Source organism: Canis aureus, chromosome 12 (assembly GCF_053574225.1).
Source record: "Canis aureus isolate CA01 chromosome 12, VMU_Caureus_v.1.0, whole genome shotgun sequence".
In the NCBI taxonomy this organism is placed as follows: domain Eukaryota; kingdom Metazoa; phylum Chordata; class Mammalia; order Carnivora; family Canidae; genus Canis; species Canis aureus.
The window spans coordinates 14,087,057-14,105,313 of NC_135622.1; the positions used below are offsets into that span (position 1 = coordinate 14,087,057).

The 18,257-nt window shown below is 58.4% G+C and overlaps 1 protein-coding gene and 1 long non-coding RNA gene across 4 annotated transcripts in view; one reads left to right on the forward strand and one right to left on the reverse strand.

Annotated features, from left to right (window-relative positions):
* Positions 1-17,524, reverse strand: part of CYP26B1 (cytochrome P450 family 26 subfamily B member 1) — a 30,401-nt gene extending 12,877 nt beyond the window's left edge. Inside the window, exons 1-3 of one of the 3 annotated variants that reach the window (XM_077842872.1) lie at positions 17,506-17,524; positions 6,029-6,699; positions 2,258-2,482 (exon numbers count right to left, since the gene is read on the reverse strand). In XM_077842872.1, coding sequence (XP_077698998.1) covers positions 2,258-2,482; positions 6,029-6,232 — 429 coding nt within the window. In that variant the 5' untranslated portion in view covers positions 6,233-6,699; positions 17,506-17,524. Of the gene's footprint in view, positions 1-2,257; positions 2,483-6,028; positions 6,700-7,535; positions 7,619-7,990; positions 8,130-17,505 lie in introns of those variants that run through there. The other 2 variants (XM_077842875.1, XM_077842874.1) reach the window with 2 other exon arrangements.
* Positions 5,937-6,697, forward strand: LOC144280631 (uncharacterized). Its single transcript, XR_013349061.1, has 2 exons — positions 5,937-6,178; positions 6,517-6,697. It is a non-coding gene; the product is annotated as an uncharacterized LOC144280631 (long non-coding RNA).
* Positions 17,525-18,257: the final 733 nt, after the last annotated feature.

Sequence of the window (18,257 nt, forward strand, 5' to 3'; positions counted from 1 at the left end):
AATTTGGTTCAGTAAACCTAAGTTTGTGGAACATGAATTAGAGAGATTTGGGGGGAAGGACCCTTTTGTCCACCCATTTCCCATAGGACCCAGACATATGCCACATAGCAAACATGCACCAGGACACTTAGAGGGAGGGCCCGTGCACTGTGTTCCCGAACCTCTGTCAGGATGAACTGTTTTTTGGCGGCTTCCTATCCCCAAGGAGCTAGGGGATAGGGTGCCCCAAATAGGGAGACCATCAGTGCTTCTTCTGTGGCTCTGTTCCGGGGCCACTGCCCCTGCCCCTGCCCCATCTCCACTCCCCATCCCCCCTGGAGGCATTCCTCTGGCAGCTTTCTCTGTGCCATCTTCTTCCCCCCTCCCAAATGGACAATGTGAGCCAAAACCTTGGGGCTTTCCAGATGGGCCCTCCCCACCTGGAGGCCCACAGCCAAGTCAGGCACAAGGCGGGTGGAAGCACAAGACAACAGCCCTGCCCCAAAGCTCTCTGCTCCCCCAGGGTCTCAAACTCTGGTCCTGGCCTTCTCTTTCCTCCCAGCACCTCCTCCCCACCCCATCTCCAGCTCTGGCAAGCCCAGGTGGGCAGGATTCAAGTAGGGCTCTGCTTGGTGGCCCAGAAACAGCTCTTCCCGTGGATGCCTGTGTTGCATGCCCTGTCCTGCCCTTTCTTTGCTTCCTGACCTGGTTCAAGTCTCTCAAACACGCCAAGCCTCAGTGTCCCCTTCTGCGAGAGGGGGACAACGAGTGTTTTCCTGTCAAAGCCTCTATAAAGATAAAATGAGGAAGCAGACATAGCCCCTGGAGCTGGGGTTTCAGAGTCTCAGGCTGTCTCACTCCTTGGAACGGGCTTCGGGTGGAGTCATAAAGACTAAGAAAAAAAATAGTGTCTTATAAGCCCCCTCCCAGCCACGCCCCATCTGTCCCCTGGACGTGTGAGCTGTTTCCTGCTCTAGTGCGGCAGATGCGGGAGACTACTCTAGAAGCTCCCTTCCAGTCCCTGAAATCCGTGCTCTCCGGGGAGGGGGCTGTCTCCTCCGTCAGACTTTGCCTCCTTTTGTCTGCCACGGAGAACTACTCTTCACAGGCAGTTGAGAAGACCGCAGCTACGAGACGAATTCCTGCGTTCACAAGGCCCTCTTCGCGTGGACTCCCGGTGGAGGGGGCTGCTCACGGTCGCCCCCACGCACCCCCCGACTCTGCCACTGCGCCCGGACGAGCAGAGGCTGCGGCCTCTCTCTCCTTTAGGCTTCAAACCGGGATGGGTCCCGCGACCCAGCGGACAACAGGGAGGGAGGGGCGGCCGCGCGCAGCCCCCCCCCCCCGCCCGCCCGCCCCGCCCCGCCCGCCCCGCCCGGCGGCGGCTCGGCTTTCGGGTTACTGCAGTTCAAACAGCACGTGCCGCCCGCGCTCCGAGCCGCCGCGGCGGCGGGGCGGGGCGGGGCGGGGGCTGCGCGCGGCGCGGCGCGGCGAGGGGGCGGGGAAGCAGCTCCGTGCGCGCTGGCTCGCCGCCTCCGCGCCTCTTTTAGGCGCTCGGGAAATCCACGGGATAAACACCCGCTTTCTCTTCCTCTTTGCGGGAGGGGGTAGGTGCGCCTTGATCCCCCGCAGCGCCGCCGCGGTTCCCCCACCCTTTGCCTTTCCTCCACCATCCAGACCTGTGCGGCGGTGACCCAAATTCCAGCCCCCCCCGCCCCGCGCCCCCCGCCCCCCTCTTCCTAGGCGAGGCCCTGCAGCCGTCGCGCACAGCGTGCTCGGCTCCCCGCGCCTGCCCGCGTCGCCCTTAAGCAACCAGTGGCAGAAAGGCTAGGTTTGGTTTTACAAAGATCCGTCTCCAGTCCTCCGAACTCCTGAGGGAAACAGGGCGAAAGGGGGAGCATGGAGCACCGTCTGCCCTTTTCTCTTTTCGGTTTTGGGGAGCGCGCGAGGACAGGCGTTGGACGACGCCCTACTCCTTGCACGTTCGAGCTCGGCCCACCTCGCCTCCCCGCAACAGCCACCTCCGGACCTGGTAGTGGGACCGGCACAGCGCGCCGACACACCCGCCGACCCGGAGGAGGCCTGCGGGCTCTGGATCCTGCACCACAGCCGTCTAGACACGGAACTGTGGGATCCTCGAGCACGGTGTGAAACGGGGGCGCAGATCCGGGTGGGGGCGTCCCTGGGCTTCCACAGACTCCTCTCACCCGAGACGGGTGCACGGAAGAACGGGGTCAGAGCAGGGTTGCGAGGCCCCCAACCCAGACAGAGCTCTTACCTTGCGCTTGTTGCGGTGGATGTCGCCGATGGAATTGGCCACCGTGTTCGGGCCCAGCAGCATGCGCGTGCTGCGTGGCCACTCCGTGCTCACGAGGTGGTGCTCGCCCATGAGGATCTTGCGCACGTTTTCCGCGCCTGTCACGCGGATCAGCGGCCGCCCCAGCAAGTGCGTTTTGAACACGTTGCCATACTTCTCCCTTCGCGACGACTGGAAGCCAGAACCCTGGGGGAACCACGGAAGACCCCCGTCTCAGGGCGTACATCTCCAGATGGGATGTCCCGGAGGCCCACCCCGGAGGGCCCGCGGAGGAGGCGCAGAGGATCCCGCCTGGGCCACCAGTTCTCCTGCCCACCCCCCAACACACACACACACGCACACGCACGAAGGTTTTATTTTTCATAGTATGCACAAGAACCAGGGAGCAGGGCCTAGAGGATAATAAATAACGCAGGAAGGCGGGAGGCCCGGGGCACCCCTCGGGAGGGTGTTTTTTGGTAATGACTTGCGGGAGGAAAACGGTATCCCGGACGGCGGGACCCGAAGCTAGAGCCTCCGCCCCCCTCCCCCTCGCTCCCCCGCCTCACGCTCCGGAGACTCTCGGAATAAATATTTCCAGGCTCCCGGCCACGGGCTGGCGAGACCCCGCGGGGTGGCCACAGGCCAAAGATTATTTATAGCGGTGAGCGGTGCGTGCCCAGAGGCAGTCACTCCAGAAGGGGGTTGGGGTTTCCTCCGTTCTCAGGGGTGGGCCGCGAAGGGCCCCGGCGGCTCTCTCAGGGATCTGCAAGGAAGGGTCACGGGGCCGAGAGCCGCGATTTCCCTAATGCAGTCTGCCCGGGGAATAACCGAGGAGGGTTGCGTCGCCGCCCCCGAGTTTGGAACGAGAGCTGGGAGGACGGCGCTCCCCGCGGGGCGGGGCGGGGCGGGGCGGGGCAGGGAGGGGCGGGGCGGCCGTCACAGGTAACCGGATCCCCCGCGGCCGCAGCGACAGCGCGAGCCCAGGACGCCTAGGCCCCGGCCGGCGCGCAGACGAGCTGGCTGAGCGGGCCCGGCGCGGGTACCGGAAACCGAGGGGACCTCGGAGGGGCGGGGGCGGGGGCGTCCCGCTCACCTTTGACGTCGGCGCTCGCCACCCCACCCCGCGTTAACCCTTCTCCCTCCGGGGCGGCCACCGGGTTCCAAGGGGAGGGGCGCCACCTGTCCTGCACGCTCGCTGGGCCGCCGCCGACGTGCGGAGGCAGATGCCGTACCTACCGAGTCCTGCGCCCCCGGAGGGACAGCGCGGCGTCCCCTCTTCCCGGGTGGGTCCCCCTCCTCACTTTGCTTTCTTCTGCGGAAAAGTATCCTCCAGCTAAAAGTGTACACACCCCAGCACTGCCGAAAAGTGACTCTGCAGAACCCGGAGCCCTAATCGCTTTTCCACATGTGCCTCCGGCCGCGGCGCGCGACAGGGAGCGAGCCCAGAGCGCCCGGGCCTCCGAGAGGGGGGCTGGGCCGCCGGGGGACGCCACCCCACTCCCAGGTTGGCGGCGCCCCCCCACCCTGCCGCCGTTCTAGACGGCGCCTACCCCTTTAAGAGGAACCTAGGCGAGGGTGGAGGTGCGACCCGGGGCGGGGGGGGGGGGGGAGTTGGGGAGCGGGATTCCCTCCCTCCGTCTGCTGTACCCGTCTGCCTCGCTCCGTCTCACTCTCCGTCTCTCCTCTCCTTCTTATCCTCTGTTTTTCTTTTCTTTCGACACAAAAGTTGGGTTGTGAATTTTCCGAGGTCGCCGCCGCCTCTCTCCCGCCGCCCCCTCCCGCCTCTGATCTGCCTAACTATAATTAAAGTGCGTTTTTTGTGGCATTAATAAAGAGTTATTTGTCCGCCGTTTCCACGGTCTTCACAAAGAGGACTTTCATAGGGGCAGCCGCGCGGGCCGCGAGTCCAATTTATACAAAAATGTTGTATTTTTAGCCCTAGGCTCTGTTTAGATGGCGCACGGTGGAAATGGAGAGCCCTTGGAGGTCCCCCCGTAAAATCTGATAAATGACTCCAAAAAAATAAAGCTGGGATTCAGAGGGCTCCCATTAACCCCTTCAGCGCTCTTCTACAGGCATCCCCCATTTCCCTCCCACCGCGGGGTCCAGGGCCCCGCCGGCTGATGGAAGGGGAGGCGGAGGCCTGGTTCCCCGTCTGCTGTGCGGGTTGGACGCGGAGCCCCGAAGGCCCTTGTGGGATTCGGAGGAAAGGTCAAGGGGACATTCGGGGTAGCAGAGAAAAGGTCAGGAGAGGTGGTGGGGGGGGGGAGGCGACAGGCCACAGACTCCGCAGATTGTCTCTAACTAGACAGGAGCTGATGCCCGCGTGAGTTATTTTATTTCCTAACTTCTCGGCCAAAAGCCTAGACCACCGCCGCAGTTAACTCTTTAAGTGTGGTGGCGTGGGAGAGGCCCTGGGGATTTCTTTACGGAGGAGGGTAGCCCCGTTGGTTAAGGCGGACCCCACCCCCACTGAATGGACATCCCCAAAAGAGATGGACAGATTCTGGGACTTGGGAGGACCACACCGCAGAGGAACCTGGCGCCCCCCTCCCCGCCCCCGCTCCGCTGTCACTTGGCGCGGGGCGGGGCTGGGCGGGGTGTGTGTCTCTGTGTGTGCGCTCGCGGATTGCACGCGTCTGTTAATTTCAAGCTACGCTTTCTCACTTCTAAACCCACAGGTCCCTGCTGTCGCCTCCCGCCTCACCTCTCCCTTGCCGGGGTTGTCTTCAGGACATTCATCCTTCTCTTAACTCCCATCAGCATCCTCCGGACAAAACAGGTGCTCACGCGAACAGAACACACATCCCGCGGTTAACCAGAGGCGCCCCCCACCACCCAAAAGAAAAAACCTGGTGTATATCAAGCTGTAAAAGCGTTTGTCCAGCACTTGACGAGGTTAATTCCAGGTTAATCTCCCCATTACTTACCTGTGTCTGGTCCCCGACGCACCCACCGCCATTATCACCAGCAGTGTGCGGTTGTGTGGCGTCTAGCAACACACACACACACACACACACACACGCACACACTTTGGATTTAATAGACCAATCCCAAATTTCTCTCCTCTGCTGAAGTGTCCCCACCCAATAAGTAAATAGACCCTTTTCCTTAAAAGCCGAGAACCCTCGGGTCTCCGGCTTCTCATCTTCCTTGGGTCACCTCCTTCCTTCCCCACCACTAACTTACACTTCCCTGGACCGTGGACAGGGCAGTTGTACCTAGCGCAGCCGACGACGCGGCAGGAACACAGCCGGGGTCTTAAAGGGGGCAACTCTGGCTGCCACTGGCTCCTTCCTCTCCCCGACTCAGTTTTCGGGTCCCAATGACACGTCCAAAGCCCCCGGAAGCCGACGGCGACAGGGGCCTGGAGCGCGAAGGGGAGGCGAGAGCTGCTCAAGCCCCGACGCCCCCTCCGGCTCGCAGCGCGCGGGGAGCCCGCCGGACCGTCCACGCACCCTTCCTTGCTGGGCCGCCCGCGACTGGAGAAAGTCAATCTTGGGAGCCCTCTCGGGTCCAGGGGCCTCTCCGCGGCAGCCCCCAGGCTTTGCGCACCCGGCGCGGATGGGCTCCGAACCACGCCACGGGCGGGCAGGGGAAGCCCGGGCGGCACCCGCGAAGAGGAGGGAAGGGGCGGGGCGGGGACCGGTGCCTTCAGGCTCCCGGCGCCCCCTGGCCGGCCCGCGGCTCCAACGGCCCCGCGCTCGCCGCTAGCGGACCCGGAGAGCAGCGGAGCGAGCGCACCCTTACCTGTAGCAGCCAGTGGCCGGTCTCTCCGATGAGCGGGAAGCCCATGGAGCCCTTGGGGATGGGCAGCTTGCAGCTCTTGTCGCGGGTGGCAGCCCAGCGCAGCTGCCACAGCTGCTGCGACACGGCCAGCAGCAGCGTCACCGACACCAGGCACGCGGCGAGGGTGGCCAGCGCCGACACCAGCTCCAAGCCCTCAAAGAGCATGTTGGCGGCCGCTCGGGGGATTGGCTGTGTCGGCCGCGGCGGGGGAGGGGAGGGCCGGATGAGAAGGGACGCGAGCGGCGGGGGAGGGGAGGCTGCGGCCGGGGGTCCTGGCACCTCCAACCGAAACAGAGAAGGAGGAAGGGGCCGAGGGAAGGGGAGTGGAGGCTGCGAGGGGAGCGGAGAGAGGGAGGGAAGAAATTGCCTAAAAGAAGAGAGAGAGAGGAGACACGAGGCGACTCGGAGTGTAACTTTGTTTGTTTGTTTGTTTGTTTGTTCCCTTATAGCGGGTTTAGGGGCTGCTCGAGGGGTGGTGAGATGAAGCCGTGAATCAAGCTGGTGGATTAGCTCTCCCCGCAACCATCACACTCGGAAAACTTTGCAAAACTTTGTCCAGCGGGAGCCTCTCTCGTTAAGAGCTAGCGGAGAGAAAGTGCGATCGATTTGTCAAAAGTTTTCCCCTCAAATTCCTAGGTGGAGAAAAAAAGGGAAAAAAAAAATCTGAATGCAAAATTCCAACGAACCCAGAAACTTTGGGGGCGAGGGGAAAGGCTCCCCCCCGGCCGAGGCGAGCGGCGGGGCCCGAGCCCAGCGTCCCCGGGCTGCCCCGGGCGGCGCGCCCGAGCCGCAGAGCCGCCGCTGCACCCCCGAGCCGGGCGCGGCGGGCGAGGCGACGCGGCGGGCGCGGCGGCCGGAGCGCGGGTGCGGAGCGGGTGGACCGCAGTCGGGACGGGACGCGGCCGGCGGCAGAGCGGCGCTGGGGAAGCGGGCGCTGGGGAAGCGGCGGCGGCGGCGGCGGCGGCGGCGGCGGGCGGGGTGAGGCGGGGTGGGGTCGGGGAGGAGGTGAAAACCGGAGCTGGGCTATTGTATCAATTAAGAAAAGGCAATCCGTCCCGGGACGCAGTCTGTCGGCTCTGGAGTTGCTGCTGGGGGAAGAAAGGGGGAAAAAAAGAAAGGAAGGCGAAAGGAATGAAAGAGGGGGGAAAGCAGGAGGCAGGGTTTCAGGGCTGGTGGTTTTAAAAGCTTCTCTCAATGTGAATTTGAGTCCAAAGCGAGGCGATGCGTGTGTTTATATAGAGGCGGGAGGCTGCGCCGTGGGCGCTCCGCCAGCCCGCCCCCCCACCCCACCCCCATCCAGCCCCCCCAGCTCCCCACCACCGCCCCCCCCCCCCCCCGTGCTTACAAAGCCGGAGGCGTGGTGAGAGGCCGGCGGCCGGAGCGTGTGAGCGCCCGCCGGCCTCCCGCCCCGCCCCGCCCCGCCGCCCGCCGCCCGCCGCCCGCCGCCCGCAGCCCGCCCGGGACCCACTTGTAGCAGCCGCAGGATCAAACTCAGTTCACCTCTCGCCTCCTCTTCCTTCTCGCCGGCGTCTCGCTGAGCCCGGCACCTACAGACGGACGAGAGGAGACACACACACACACACACACACACACACACACACACACACACACGGTGCGCTCTCGCACAGTGCCCGCTTGGCTGCTAGGCTACTTCCCTCCTCTTTTCCTCCCTCCCGGCCCCCGGCCCCCTCCTCCCGCCCGGGGCAGTCCCGAGTGGGCCGTCGCCCCAGCGGCCGAGGTCCCCGCCGGACTGCCCCTCGATTGAGGGCCTCCGAAAGCCCCTGGACTGTGCTTGGGGTCCCTGGCTCCAACCCGGCGGAACCCCGCCGGCTCCTATCTCCCGCGACCCCTCCACCCTCCCATTTGCCCCTCCCAGTTCCCCCTGGCCAGGGTCCCCCATCGCGGATCCGGGCATCCCCAAACCTCGGACGCCGAGGTCTCTCCGCCACCACTGCCCCCATCCCCTGCAGATGTCTCTCATCCTCCAAGACTCCGAGGTTTCCCTCTCCCCGTCCGCGCCCAGGGCCGCTCTCGCTGCAGCCCTTCCTCTCGGGGACCCCCTAACTTTGCAGTCCCCCTCCGCCCCCCGCAGCGTCGGAGGAACCCCGGGGCCGGCCTCGGTGAGTGTCCCGCGCCGAGGACAAATGCCGCAGCCCGGGCACCCGGAGGCGGGAGGAGTCCGGCACAAACGTTCATTGATACAAATGGGTAAATAAACACGCTGGGCGAGCGCGGCCACCTTCTCGGGGCGGCCACAGAGGGCCCAGCGCGCGCGCCTGTGCGAGGTGTGCGTGTGGCCCGGGGCCGCACCTGCGTGCGCGCGCGTGTGTCCTCGGGTCGGCCCGACATCTGCGGAGCGGGGTGGTGTGTCTGCGGGTTTACGTGTTCTCTCTGGAGCCATATGTGTGTCTGTGCATCGGTGCATCCGTCTGTCATCTGGCCTCTCCTCCCGCGTGGCTGTGATACATGGAGCTCCCCGCGCCAAGCGCGGCATCGTCTAGCTAGAGCCTGGCTCGCCCTCTCCCGCAGGTCCTTTTCTCCCCCAGCCCCCTTGTCTCTGCCGTTCGCTCTCTCGCACTCCCAGAGCAGAAGACTCGATATCCCACCTTCAGTCTAAAGTGGTGTGCGTGTAAACGAAACTAGACTCCCCTTTTAACACCTCCCCTGCACCCAATATCCTTCTATTTTGGAGTTCACCAGAAGAGAGTGTGTGTGAGCGTCTAAGGTGTGAGCATATGTGCTGTCCCTCCCTGTGTGCGCGCTTCGGAGGTTGAAGTGGCCACAGAGATCTGAAAGCTGGTCTCCTGCTTCCAGAGCTCTGGCGTCTGGACTCTCACTCTCTGCCTTGGAACCCCACCTGGTGGACAGTTGCAGTGCTACAGATCGGGGGGAAGCGATTCGCGTTCCTCCCGCCCTCAATCTTCCTTGGCACTGGGCAATCAGCCCCATTGGGCCTGCCAGTCGGCTCCCAGAGGGCTGCCTTCCCTCCCCAGTGCCCTCGGATTCCCCACACCCCCCCGCCCCGGGCAGCTTGGGGCTGAGATATTCACAAAGTTCCTGTCAGGACTACTGTGGCCTCAGAAATACAAAGCTAGAACACACCATCACAATGAGGAGGTTTCACAGGACAGTCAACTGCACTGGGGACCCAGGAGTGGTGAGGCCAGCATCACCTTGCTCCCTATGTGGGATTGAAGCTGGGTGAAAATGGGGCTGGGGCAGGATCGTTGAGTCCCCACTATTTTGAAGAGCCCTAAGAGTCTAGCCTGACCCCCAGACATAGCACTGGCCCCACGGTGGTGAAATGGGCAAGATGCCCTTGGGGAGCCCACCCATAGGATCACCCATCTCTGAAAGGATGCACATACATACATCTGTGAAACGATGGGCACACAGCCTTATCGAGGTACTGTCTATCTGCACAGGCAGATAGTGAGCACACACATATACGTAAGAAGGCATATGCACTCTGAGAAGCGTCATCAACAAATTCACACAGCACCCACCTCCCAGCCACCAACATCAAAAGTCCACAAGAGTGTCTCTTCTGCGGGATCATAGCCCCAGAAGTCATTGTGTTTCCCCTTCCCTGTCCATGCTCCTGGAGATGGCTTTTGTGCACTTCCCTCCCCTCCTCCTCTCTAGTGGCAGAGTGGGAATTTGGAGGGGGCACAGGGAAGTCATTCTGAGTCCTTCTTGCTCAGCCACCAAAATGGGGTCCTGGGGAATGTCCACAGGAACAGCACAGCCCCACAACAATAGTTTCTGGATTTCCTAATTGGAACCATCTCTTTGCTCAAATCCCAAAAAGCACTTAGGACAAAAGAGAAGAAAAGCCATGGTGGTAGAGTTTTCTAAGATGTGCCAGAGACGCTGGAAAAAGTACAAATGCCGGGTGTGTGGAGCAGGCTAGCTAGGAGGGGCCAGGACAGAGAAGGGTCAGCGACTATCGTCACCAGTCGGATTCCATCAGAGGACATTCCTTCATCCACCTCAGATGGACTTCTGACCCTAGCCCCAGACCTCAGTCTGACCTGTCACCCTGACCTAAAACAAACCCCGGAGCCTAATTTCCAGATTGACCCTTAATCCTGGTCACAGATTGACCCTGCCCCTGACCCCAGACTGAACCCCAGTCCTCTGGAACACCACCCAACCTCTCCTTTGGCCAAAGGAATGTGGCTGCCCCCTCATGCACTGCCCCAAAGGGGGTCACGGCTCAACCCATGAGGCTCAGGGAGCAAGAGTGGGCTATGGATCGGAATATTTTTCTCATCCTGGCCTGAGAATGATCACCTGTTCCCCTGTAAGCATCCGTCTCCCTCCAGGCTGCTGCAGCTAGTATCCCAGGAAATCCTGTACACTCACCCCCCCCACCCCCACCCCGTCTACAAGTCTACAATCCTTTTTCCTGAGGCCCAGGGCACAGCCAGGGCTCCAGCTACTGCCTGCAGTGCTCTGAAACCTTGGCTTACAGCTTGTGTTTCATATCCCTGTAGGCCTCTGGACACCTCGAAATCAGTCAGAACACACTGGGGATCAGTCGTGGGGATGCTGGTTCAAATGGACTTCTGCATGGATAGACTTTGCAGCGCTTGGCAGAAGGGGCGGAGAGAATATGGGGGACAGGCTGCAGGCACTCCTGGAATATGCACACGATGGGCAAGATACAACCTCTGTCTGCATCCTCTTCCTGGGCTCTGAAAACACCCATCCACAGGGGCAAGTCTCCCTCAAAGCCCGCTCCTCATCAAGAGCTCCCCAGGAATGTCCCGGATGTTCTATGCCCAGAGGAATCTGGAGGCGTTGCACCTTTCAAATTCCTTATATGTGTGCAGCGCGTAGAGCCCACACATCTCTTCTGCAGCACTATTTTGTCTCATTTCCACACAGCCCATGAGATAATGCTCTTCTTAGGTATTAGGCACATTACTTTTTTGTATTGTTGAGAAAACTGAGGCCCAGAGTCCCCTTCCCCATCCTCACCGTACTGCCCTACTGTCTCTTCCTCCAAGCAAGCACACAGCCCTGTGAGACTTGAGATCCTGTCCCCCATGGCAGCTGCCCCTTTGTTTAACGTCCATTCTGACCATTAACACTGACGACAGAGTTGTCAATTTCACACTCAATTTTGCATAGTTTTGGCTCAGATTTTTAAAAATGTACACTTACTTTCTTTTCACTGAAACTACCTCTGCTTCTTCCAAACAGAGCCAGAGGATAACAGTGAGCAGAGAGCAGAGACCAGGAGCTGGTGGACAGGAAGCAGAGCTGGTATTCAGGGCTGGACAGAGTTTATGCAAGGCCTTCCAGGTTTCCCGCCTGGACTGGGATAGTCTGGGCGCAGGGGTAGAGCTCAGAATTTCACTTCAGGAAGTTCTATCTGCTCTTCGCCCCATCCTGCCTTGCTGGCATCCAGAAGTCCTGGGAAATCAGCTCCCTGCACCCCTTCACCCTCCACAGGCCTCAGGCTGGTCCTCATTTCATCTGAAAACCTCTCAGTACATGCTTGCCACTGGCAAGGCCCCTTTCCTGAAAAACCCCAAGACCAGTGGGGAAGCAAGATTCTATTTGCTTCTGAGGAGCTGTGTAGGAGAGGTCTCACCCCAGGACACCAGCTCCCGCTCAGATCTGTCCCTCCACTGCTTCTCCAAAACTGCAGGAGAAACTGCTACTCGAGTGGTGCCACTTTGGCCCTAGATCCAAACTCGTGGCCCTAGATATTCATCTCAGAGGCCTGCTTGTCTACCTTCTCCCACTCTATGCCCTCCTTCCAGAATAGCCACGGCAAGGCCGGCAGTGCACCTCCGGCGCCCGATCCTCAAGGACAGTGTAGAGGACGCTCCCTGACTGTGCCCTGGCTATTTGGAGAGGAAGGGGGACCCTCCTGTCCTGGCTGGGTAGGGGTGGGGAGTCAACCGGGCTCTGCTTGAAAATCGCTACAGCGACATGAATGCTGCCTTTCTAGAACCCCAGGAACTGTATCCTCCTCCATCCCCCTTCCTTCCAGTGTCAGAGGCTCTGAGGCTGTTTAGGACATTCACAGACCCCTCCAAAACCACCGCCTGCCAGGGTCCCACCCAGTCCACCCACCTCTTGTGAGGCGCCCTCCTGCTCTTTGTGATGCCATGGAGCCGGGCTGATTCCCGATTCCAGGTATTTATTTCTCATCTTCTTCCTTGTCCCTTAGTGTGACCTGCTCCTGCAACCCACCCCCCGCCCCACCCCGCCCCCGGTATCCTGTCATCATTGGCTGTCTAGATTTTTAATTTTTTAAAAAAATTTAGGTTTATTTGACAGATAGCGACGCCTGTCCGAGTGTCTCTACCTGCCAGGGTCAGATGCAGGCATAGCCTGGCTCCTCACTCCCGACCTCCCAGAGACCACTGGCTGCAAAAGAGCCCCTCACCCACCCTCTTGCCGCCCTGGGAAGGGGTGGGGGGGCGCTTAGGAAAGAAGTTTGCTGCTTTCTCCTTTGCCTGAATAAGAAACGAACCTCACCCCCCAACCTCATCTCAGAAAGCTCAGGTTCAGAGACTTACCCAGAAGGAATTTGACAAAGAAATGGAAATCTCCCCCACCCTCCCCTGTCAAAGCCCCCATACCCACTCCTTTTCCTTCCACCCCACACCCAACCCAGACGAAAGCAACTCAAAAAGGGACTTGCCGATGGAGAGAACGGGTAGGTACGAGGAACGCAGCTGACAGCTGTGTCCAAATCGGCACTGCCTGGAAAAGAGTAGCCTGCCCGGTGGCGGTGGGACACCGGCAGTGCCCCAAGCTGGCTGTGGCTGGCAGGGACACTGCCGCAGCGATGGCGTTCCCTCGGGCCCGGGGAGCCAAGAGCCCTTTATAGCCTGAAACCTGCCCTGGCACCGCCCACTGGGCGGCTGCAACCAGGCCTGCAACTAGGGGAGTCGCTGGAAGCTGGGAGGGCTTCCGCCCGGGACCCCAGGGCCAGACCCCCACGCACAGGACTCTGAGATTCCACTTCCTCCCATCCCAGGCAACTCTATGTCCTGGTATGTGCACAAGACTCTGTGTGTGTGTGTGAGTGTGCGTGCGCGTGTGCTCGTGCTAAACGTCCATTCAAAGACCTCAGATCTCTTTCCCTCAGCCTCTTTCTCTGGCGGTAACAGTTTTTGAAAGGATGGGGAGAGCAGTGTGTTTCTGCTCAGTTTATCAAATTACACTCGGTGACAAAGGACTGAAGTGCATTTTCTTGAAACCTTGACAATTGGGATCCAGGAAGAGAAAAGAAAGCATGACAGAGAACTCAGAGCTTTTGTGGAAGGTAGAACACGGCTATGAAAGGCAGGGGATGTGGTTGGGTGGCTCTAAGTGAATTTGCCTTCATGTGGTTTGGTGTTCAAAACTGCCTCCCCCACCCGCTACCTAAGCTGCAAAAATCCCACGGATCCCAGAAATTGCAAGATTGTTGATTTTTAAAAGGAACACTATTCATTTTCACATGGGCTGAGTCAGACAAGCTGGAGCACAGCTTCCTCCCGCCAGGGCTCTTTTCCCAGCCCTCCGGGCCAGCGGGCCAGCGGGGGGAGGCCTTCTCAGAGAGGTCGCTTGTTGACCTCAGTGCCCACCCCCCCCACCCCTCACCCCCACCCCAGCTTCTCCTCAGGAGCCTGTCTGAGAGAGGAACTGGGCAGGCTTTTCCTGGCCAAAGCCCTGTCCTGCACCTGAACTCTGAGGACTGCTAGATGGGGAGGCCATGTCGGTGGTCTGGGGCATTGGACTGCTCCTTTTCACAATTTGGGGGCAGAAGGGTGGGTAGCCACCCAAGTCGCCAGCCTGAGATGCACAAGAGCAAGCCTGAGAGGAAAATACGGCCTCATCCAGAGCTTGGAGACCTGCTCTGAAACCAGCCCACTCCCCCTACCCTGCCTTCCCATTCCCAGCTGGCTTTTGTTCAGAAGTCAGCCAGCAGGCAGGCCACTGACCTACCAGCAGCCTTGCCCACAGAGCTCAGAGAGACAGCTAACCTGAGAACCTCACTGGCACATATCCCCAACCCCAAAGCATGTCCTCTAGCATGAGCCACGGCTTCTGCTCTCTCCCAGAAGGAGATGGAGAGGCAGAGCTGGGAGGCCTTGTGTCCGCTTCCTAAGCAACCCCCACCTCTCTTCTCACACTTACACCAGCTCCACGCTAACCAGTTCCCTTAGTTTCTTCCCTGGAAACTGATAAGGTGGGCAAAGCCAAGAGTCGCCCGGGTCTGACTGTTCTGATGGCCAAGGCCCTGTCCTGCACCTGAACTCTGAGGAGCATGGTCCCTCCATGCTCTCACTTGATCTCCATGCCTGGGCCTGGCCACTCTGGAGGTACCAGGAGGTCCGTGGGAGGCCTTCTAGCCCGCCCTGCCCATCAGTATCACCACCAAAACTCTATGCTTCCTCTTCCAATCAAGTTTCAGTACCAGCCCCTGGTCTCACTCCCTGCGACTAGATGGCCACCCAGAAATGCCTTCTGTATGGAAAATCTGGGGTGCCTCTGCCTGTCTTAGTTTTCCCTCCACTGGTTTCTTTTTCTTTTTACGATTTGTTTATTTCCTTGAGAGAAAGAGCACAAGCAGAGGGAAGAAGCAGGGGAAGAGGGAGAAGCAGGCACCCCACTGAGCAGGGAACCTGACGTGGGGCTCAGTCACGGGACCTAGCAACATGGCCTGAGCTGAAGGCAGATGCTCAACTGAGGGAGCCACCCAGGTGCCCCTTCCCTTTACTGGTTTCATTCCTTCCTCACTGTCCTGCTTTCCAAACCCATTCATTCTCTGCACTCGCAATTAGGCGGGGTAGCTTGGTAGCTACAAACAAGGATTCTGGAGTCCTTTAGACCTAGGCCTCAAATCTGCTCTGCCATTTATTAGCAGAGCACTATTCTTGCCCTGTGTGAGCCTCAGAGCTCCTCCAGTGTGGCGAGTGGGTTAGTAGGGAACGAGAGCTGGGGCACGGAGACCTATCAGGAGACTGGGGATAACTCAGGTAATAGCAGCAGTTATAACAATAGTGATAATGATAGCACAATAATAATAGCTAGCAGTTATATTTCCTGAGTGCCCAGTGCTTCACATGTATTATTTCATTTAATCCTCACAGTGATCCCACAAAGTGGATACTATTATCCCCACTTTACAGAGAAGGAATCTGAGGTACCAAGTGGTTCAAAAAGTTGCCCAAGTAAACTCTGCCAGATTTTGAGAGTTAAAAATATAATCACCATAGAATTCAAACTCAGGGAATCTAGATTAGTCTGAGCTATTATCCAGCATACTAAGAACTAAACCAACTGGTAGTAGTGAGGATAGAGAAATGTGGGAAAATTTTAGAAGTATTTAGAGTTCTAATCAGAAAGTGGATAGATATGGCAACTGACTAGGGGTGGGGGGAGGAGGAAGGGGGTTTAGGATTTCAGGTGCATGGTGGTCTTATCTACTAGGCTAAGAAACTCAGAAGAAGAGTGAAGCTTGAGAGACAAGATGAGTTTGGTTTTCCCCTGGAAGATTCCAGGTGGTTGAGGGATATTCAAATGGAGCTGCGTGGTGGGCTGTAGGATATGGAAATCTGGAGCACAAAAGAGAGATCTGGACTGAAAAGAGATTTGAACATCATCTGCATTCAGGTACTAGGGGAAGATGTGGGAATAGAGAAGCCTGTACAGAGAAGCCAGCCCAGGAGAGAGTCCCAAGGAGTACCAGGTACAAGCAGAGGAGCAGGAGTCCCGGAAAGAAGGACCTCTTTTCTTTGCTCATAACACACATCCTAGTTAACTTCACTTGAGACCGATTACCCTATTTGTTTGTTTCCCTTCAGCACTTAAAATCAGAGTTATCAAGGAACTCTGCTTAGCAATTTCAGCCCTACTCAACTGAGGGCCACACAGACACACTCACGTACACATGCACATGCATGTACACAGAACTTCCTGATCTGTGGACCCCCATTAGTAAGATTCTTTATCCAGCTGCCTTTTTAGCAGCACTTTTCAGTATCTTATAATTGTTTATAAAGCCATCTACTTCACTGAGGTATTTCAGCACATGACATGGTGACATGAACATTTTAGGGGCCCCTCCTAAGTGGGCAGGGTCTCATCTGTTCCCAGGCTAGGACACTGTCCAGGCCGCCAGTCTTGCACCAAGTAGAGCTCTCCCCTTGCACTATGTCCTCTACCAGACCGTGGCTTCCTAGAGAACACAACCTGACTCCACTGTCTTCCTCTGTGCACTCAGGACAGAGACAGAAAGGGGATCTCTGAAGGAGTGGGGAGTAGGAGGACCTGGTGAGCTCAGAAGTACCACACTATTAGGTGTTCACAAAAAAAAAAACAAAAAAAACAACAACAAAAAAAACAAATGGGTGTGGGGAGGGGGAAAATATGAGAAGAAAAGCAGACAAATAATAGAGAGAGATGCAGCCACTTCCCATGCTCTCTTCTGACCCACTGTAGGAGAGCTCATGTGCCAGAGGAGCAAACATGGGTGGCCGGGTCAGGGGGAAGGCAGGAGAGAAGGGCAAGAGACAGGTGAGGGAAGGAGAGGAGGATGAGGGTGCTTAGGTAAGGTCTCTATGCAGTAATGCTAGTTATTAAAGCACCAGCTCCAAACCTCTGGGCTCAGCATGCCCTCCAAGGGGAGACAAGGCATTGCCATGGGGGGCAAGTGGCAACTGTGGGGAAAAGACCGGGCACAACTGTCACGTGGAGAGCAAATGAGCAGGGCAAGAATCCAATGCTTCTTCCTCTGCTGGGGGTGTGCGCACATTCTGATTCTCACAGATGCTCCTATTGCACTCACATCCATGCATTCTTTTCTCACACTACACATGCTCATCCCCCTCCCCATTCTCCACAAGCTGGGGCAGGAGGTGGGAACACTGAACTCCATGGCCTTGCAGCTTCAGGCCCAGCAGGAGGAGGACCGGCCACTGTTCTCTGCACCTTAGGACCCAGATGAGGAGTGACTGGCTTGGCCTGCTGTGTGAGGGACACCTCACAAGAAGATGGCCTGCTGGGGGTGAGGATGGGAGTAGGGGTGAGGCAAGCTTCTCAGGGAGGGCCACACTCATGTAAAAAGACTCTGCGTGGCCCTTTTCCTAGGCCCCAGATAAAGGTTTCCAGCTCTGCCCAACTGCTGATGTCTCTCCACCAGGGCTCCTCTCAGACAGGGCCATGGTCAGTTTGGGGAAAGCAGGATGAGCTGCTGTAGGGCAGGGGCAGCCCTGGGCTCAGAGAAGCCATCACTGATCCCTCAGGGCTCTGTTACAAGAACTTGCACCCTCCTTCTCCTGTGACTGAGTGCTCCCTCTCAGCCCCCACAAAGCAGCTGCAGTACTCAGTACAGAGCAATAGTAGAGAGAGGGACACTCAGTCCACAGTTAGAGAGCTGTCTGGAAAGGAGACATTTGGGCCAGGGGCCTCTCTCTGCCCACCTTATGACCAGCCAACCCAACTCAGGCCAAGGGGCGGCAGAATGAGCACAAGCCAGGGGTCAGTTCTGCCATCGACAGCTGGAGAGTCTTGACCATTTCTCTCTGAGGCTCAATTTTCCTATAAAAATGGGGAGAATAAGTTCTTGCCTTACTGGACACTTGGCAGTTGTGAGGCTTTAGAAAAAAAAGGGGGGGGGGTGATTTATGTAGACACTTGAAATGACAGGCTCCTAGCAGGGGCAGATTTGAGGAGAAGCTGAGGGAGCTGAGGTTTTGGGGTCTCACCTTTCTAGGCTCCTTCTGAAACCCTGAGAGTGGCCCTCGCAATTCATATTTTTGTATTATTTTCTTACAGATTTCAGTTTTCCCAACCCCTGGGACCTGAATTCTACTGCTTCCCCTTCTCATGTCCTCTTATTCTCAGTCCTCTCCAAGTATATTCCAGATGCAGAAGGAGAATTGCCCAGTCTGGCCGGCAGAGCTAAAATGAGCCCTGGGCCAGGTCCCATCCAGATAGAAGGTCTGGGTGAAACCACCTCTCCTGAGCAGGTTGCCCTCGGACTGGTCTCATGGCTGAACTGGGCATGGTGTCTGTCCTTCCCCATCCTCTACTCACTGCAGCTGGCCCAACCCAGGGATCAGGCTAAATGAATTCCCTGGGTTCTCAGAAGTTGTGGCTGACTCTGAGCCTTGTGTCCCAGTCTGGCAGGGGCTTTGCTCCAAAAATTATGAACTCCTAGAGAAGCTAGTTG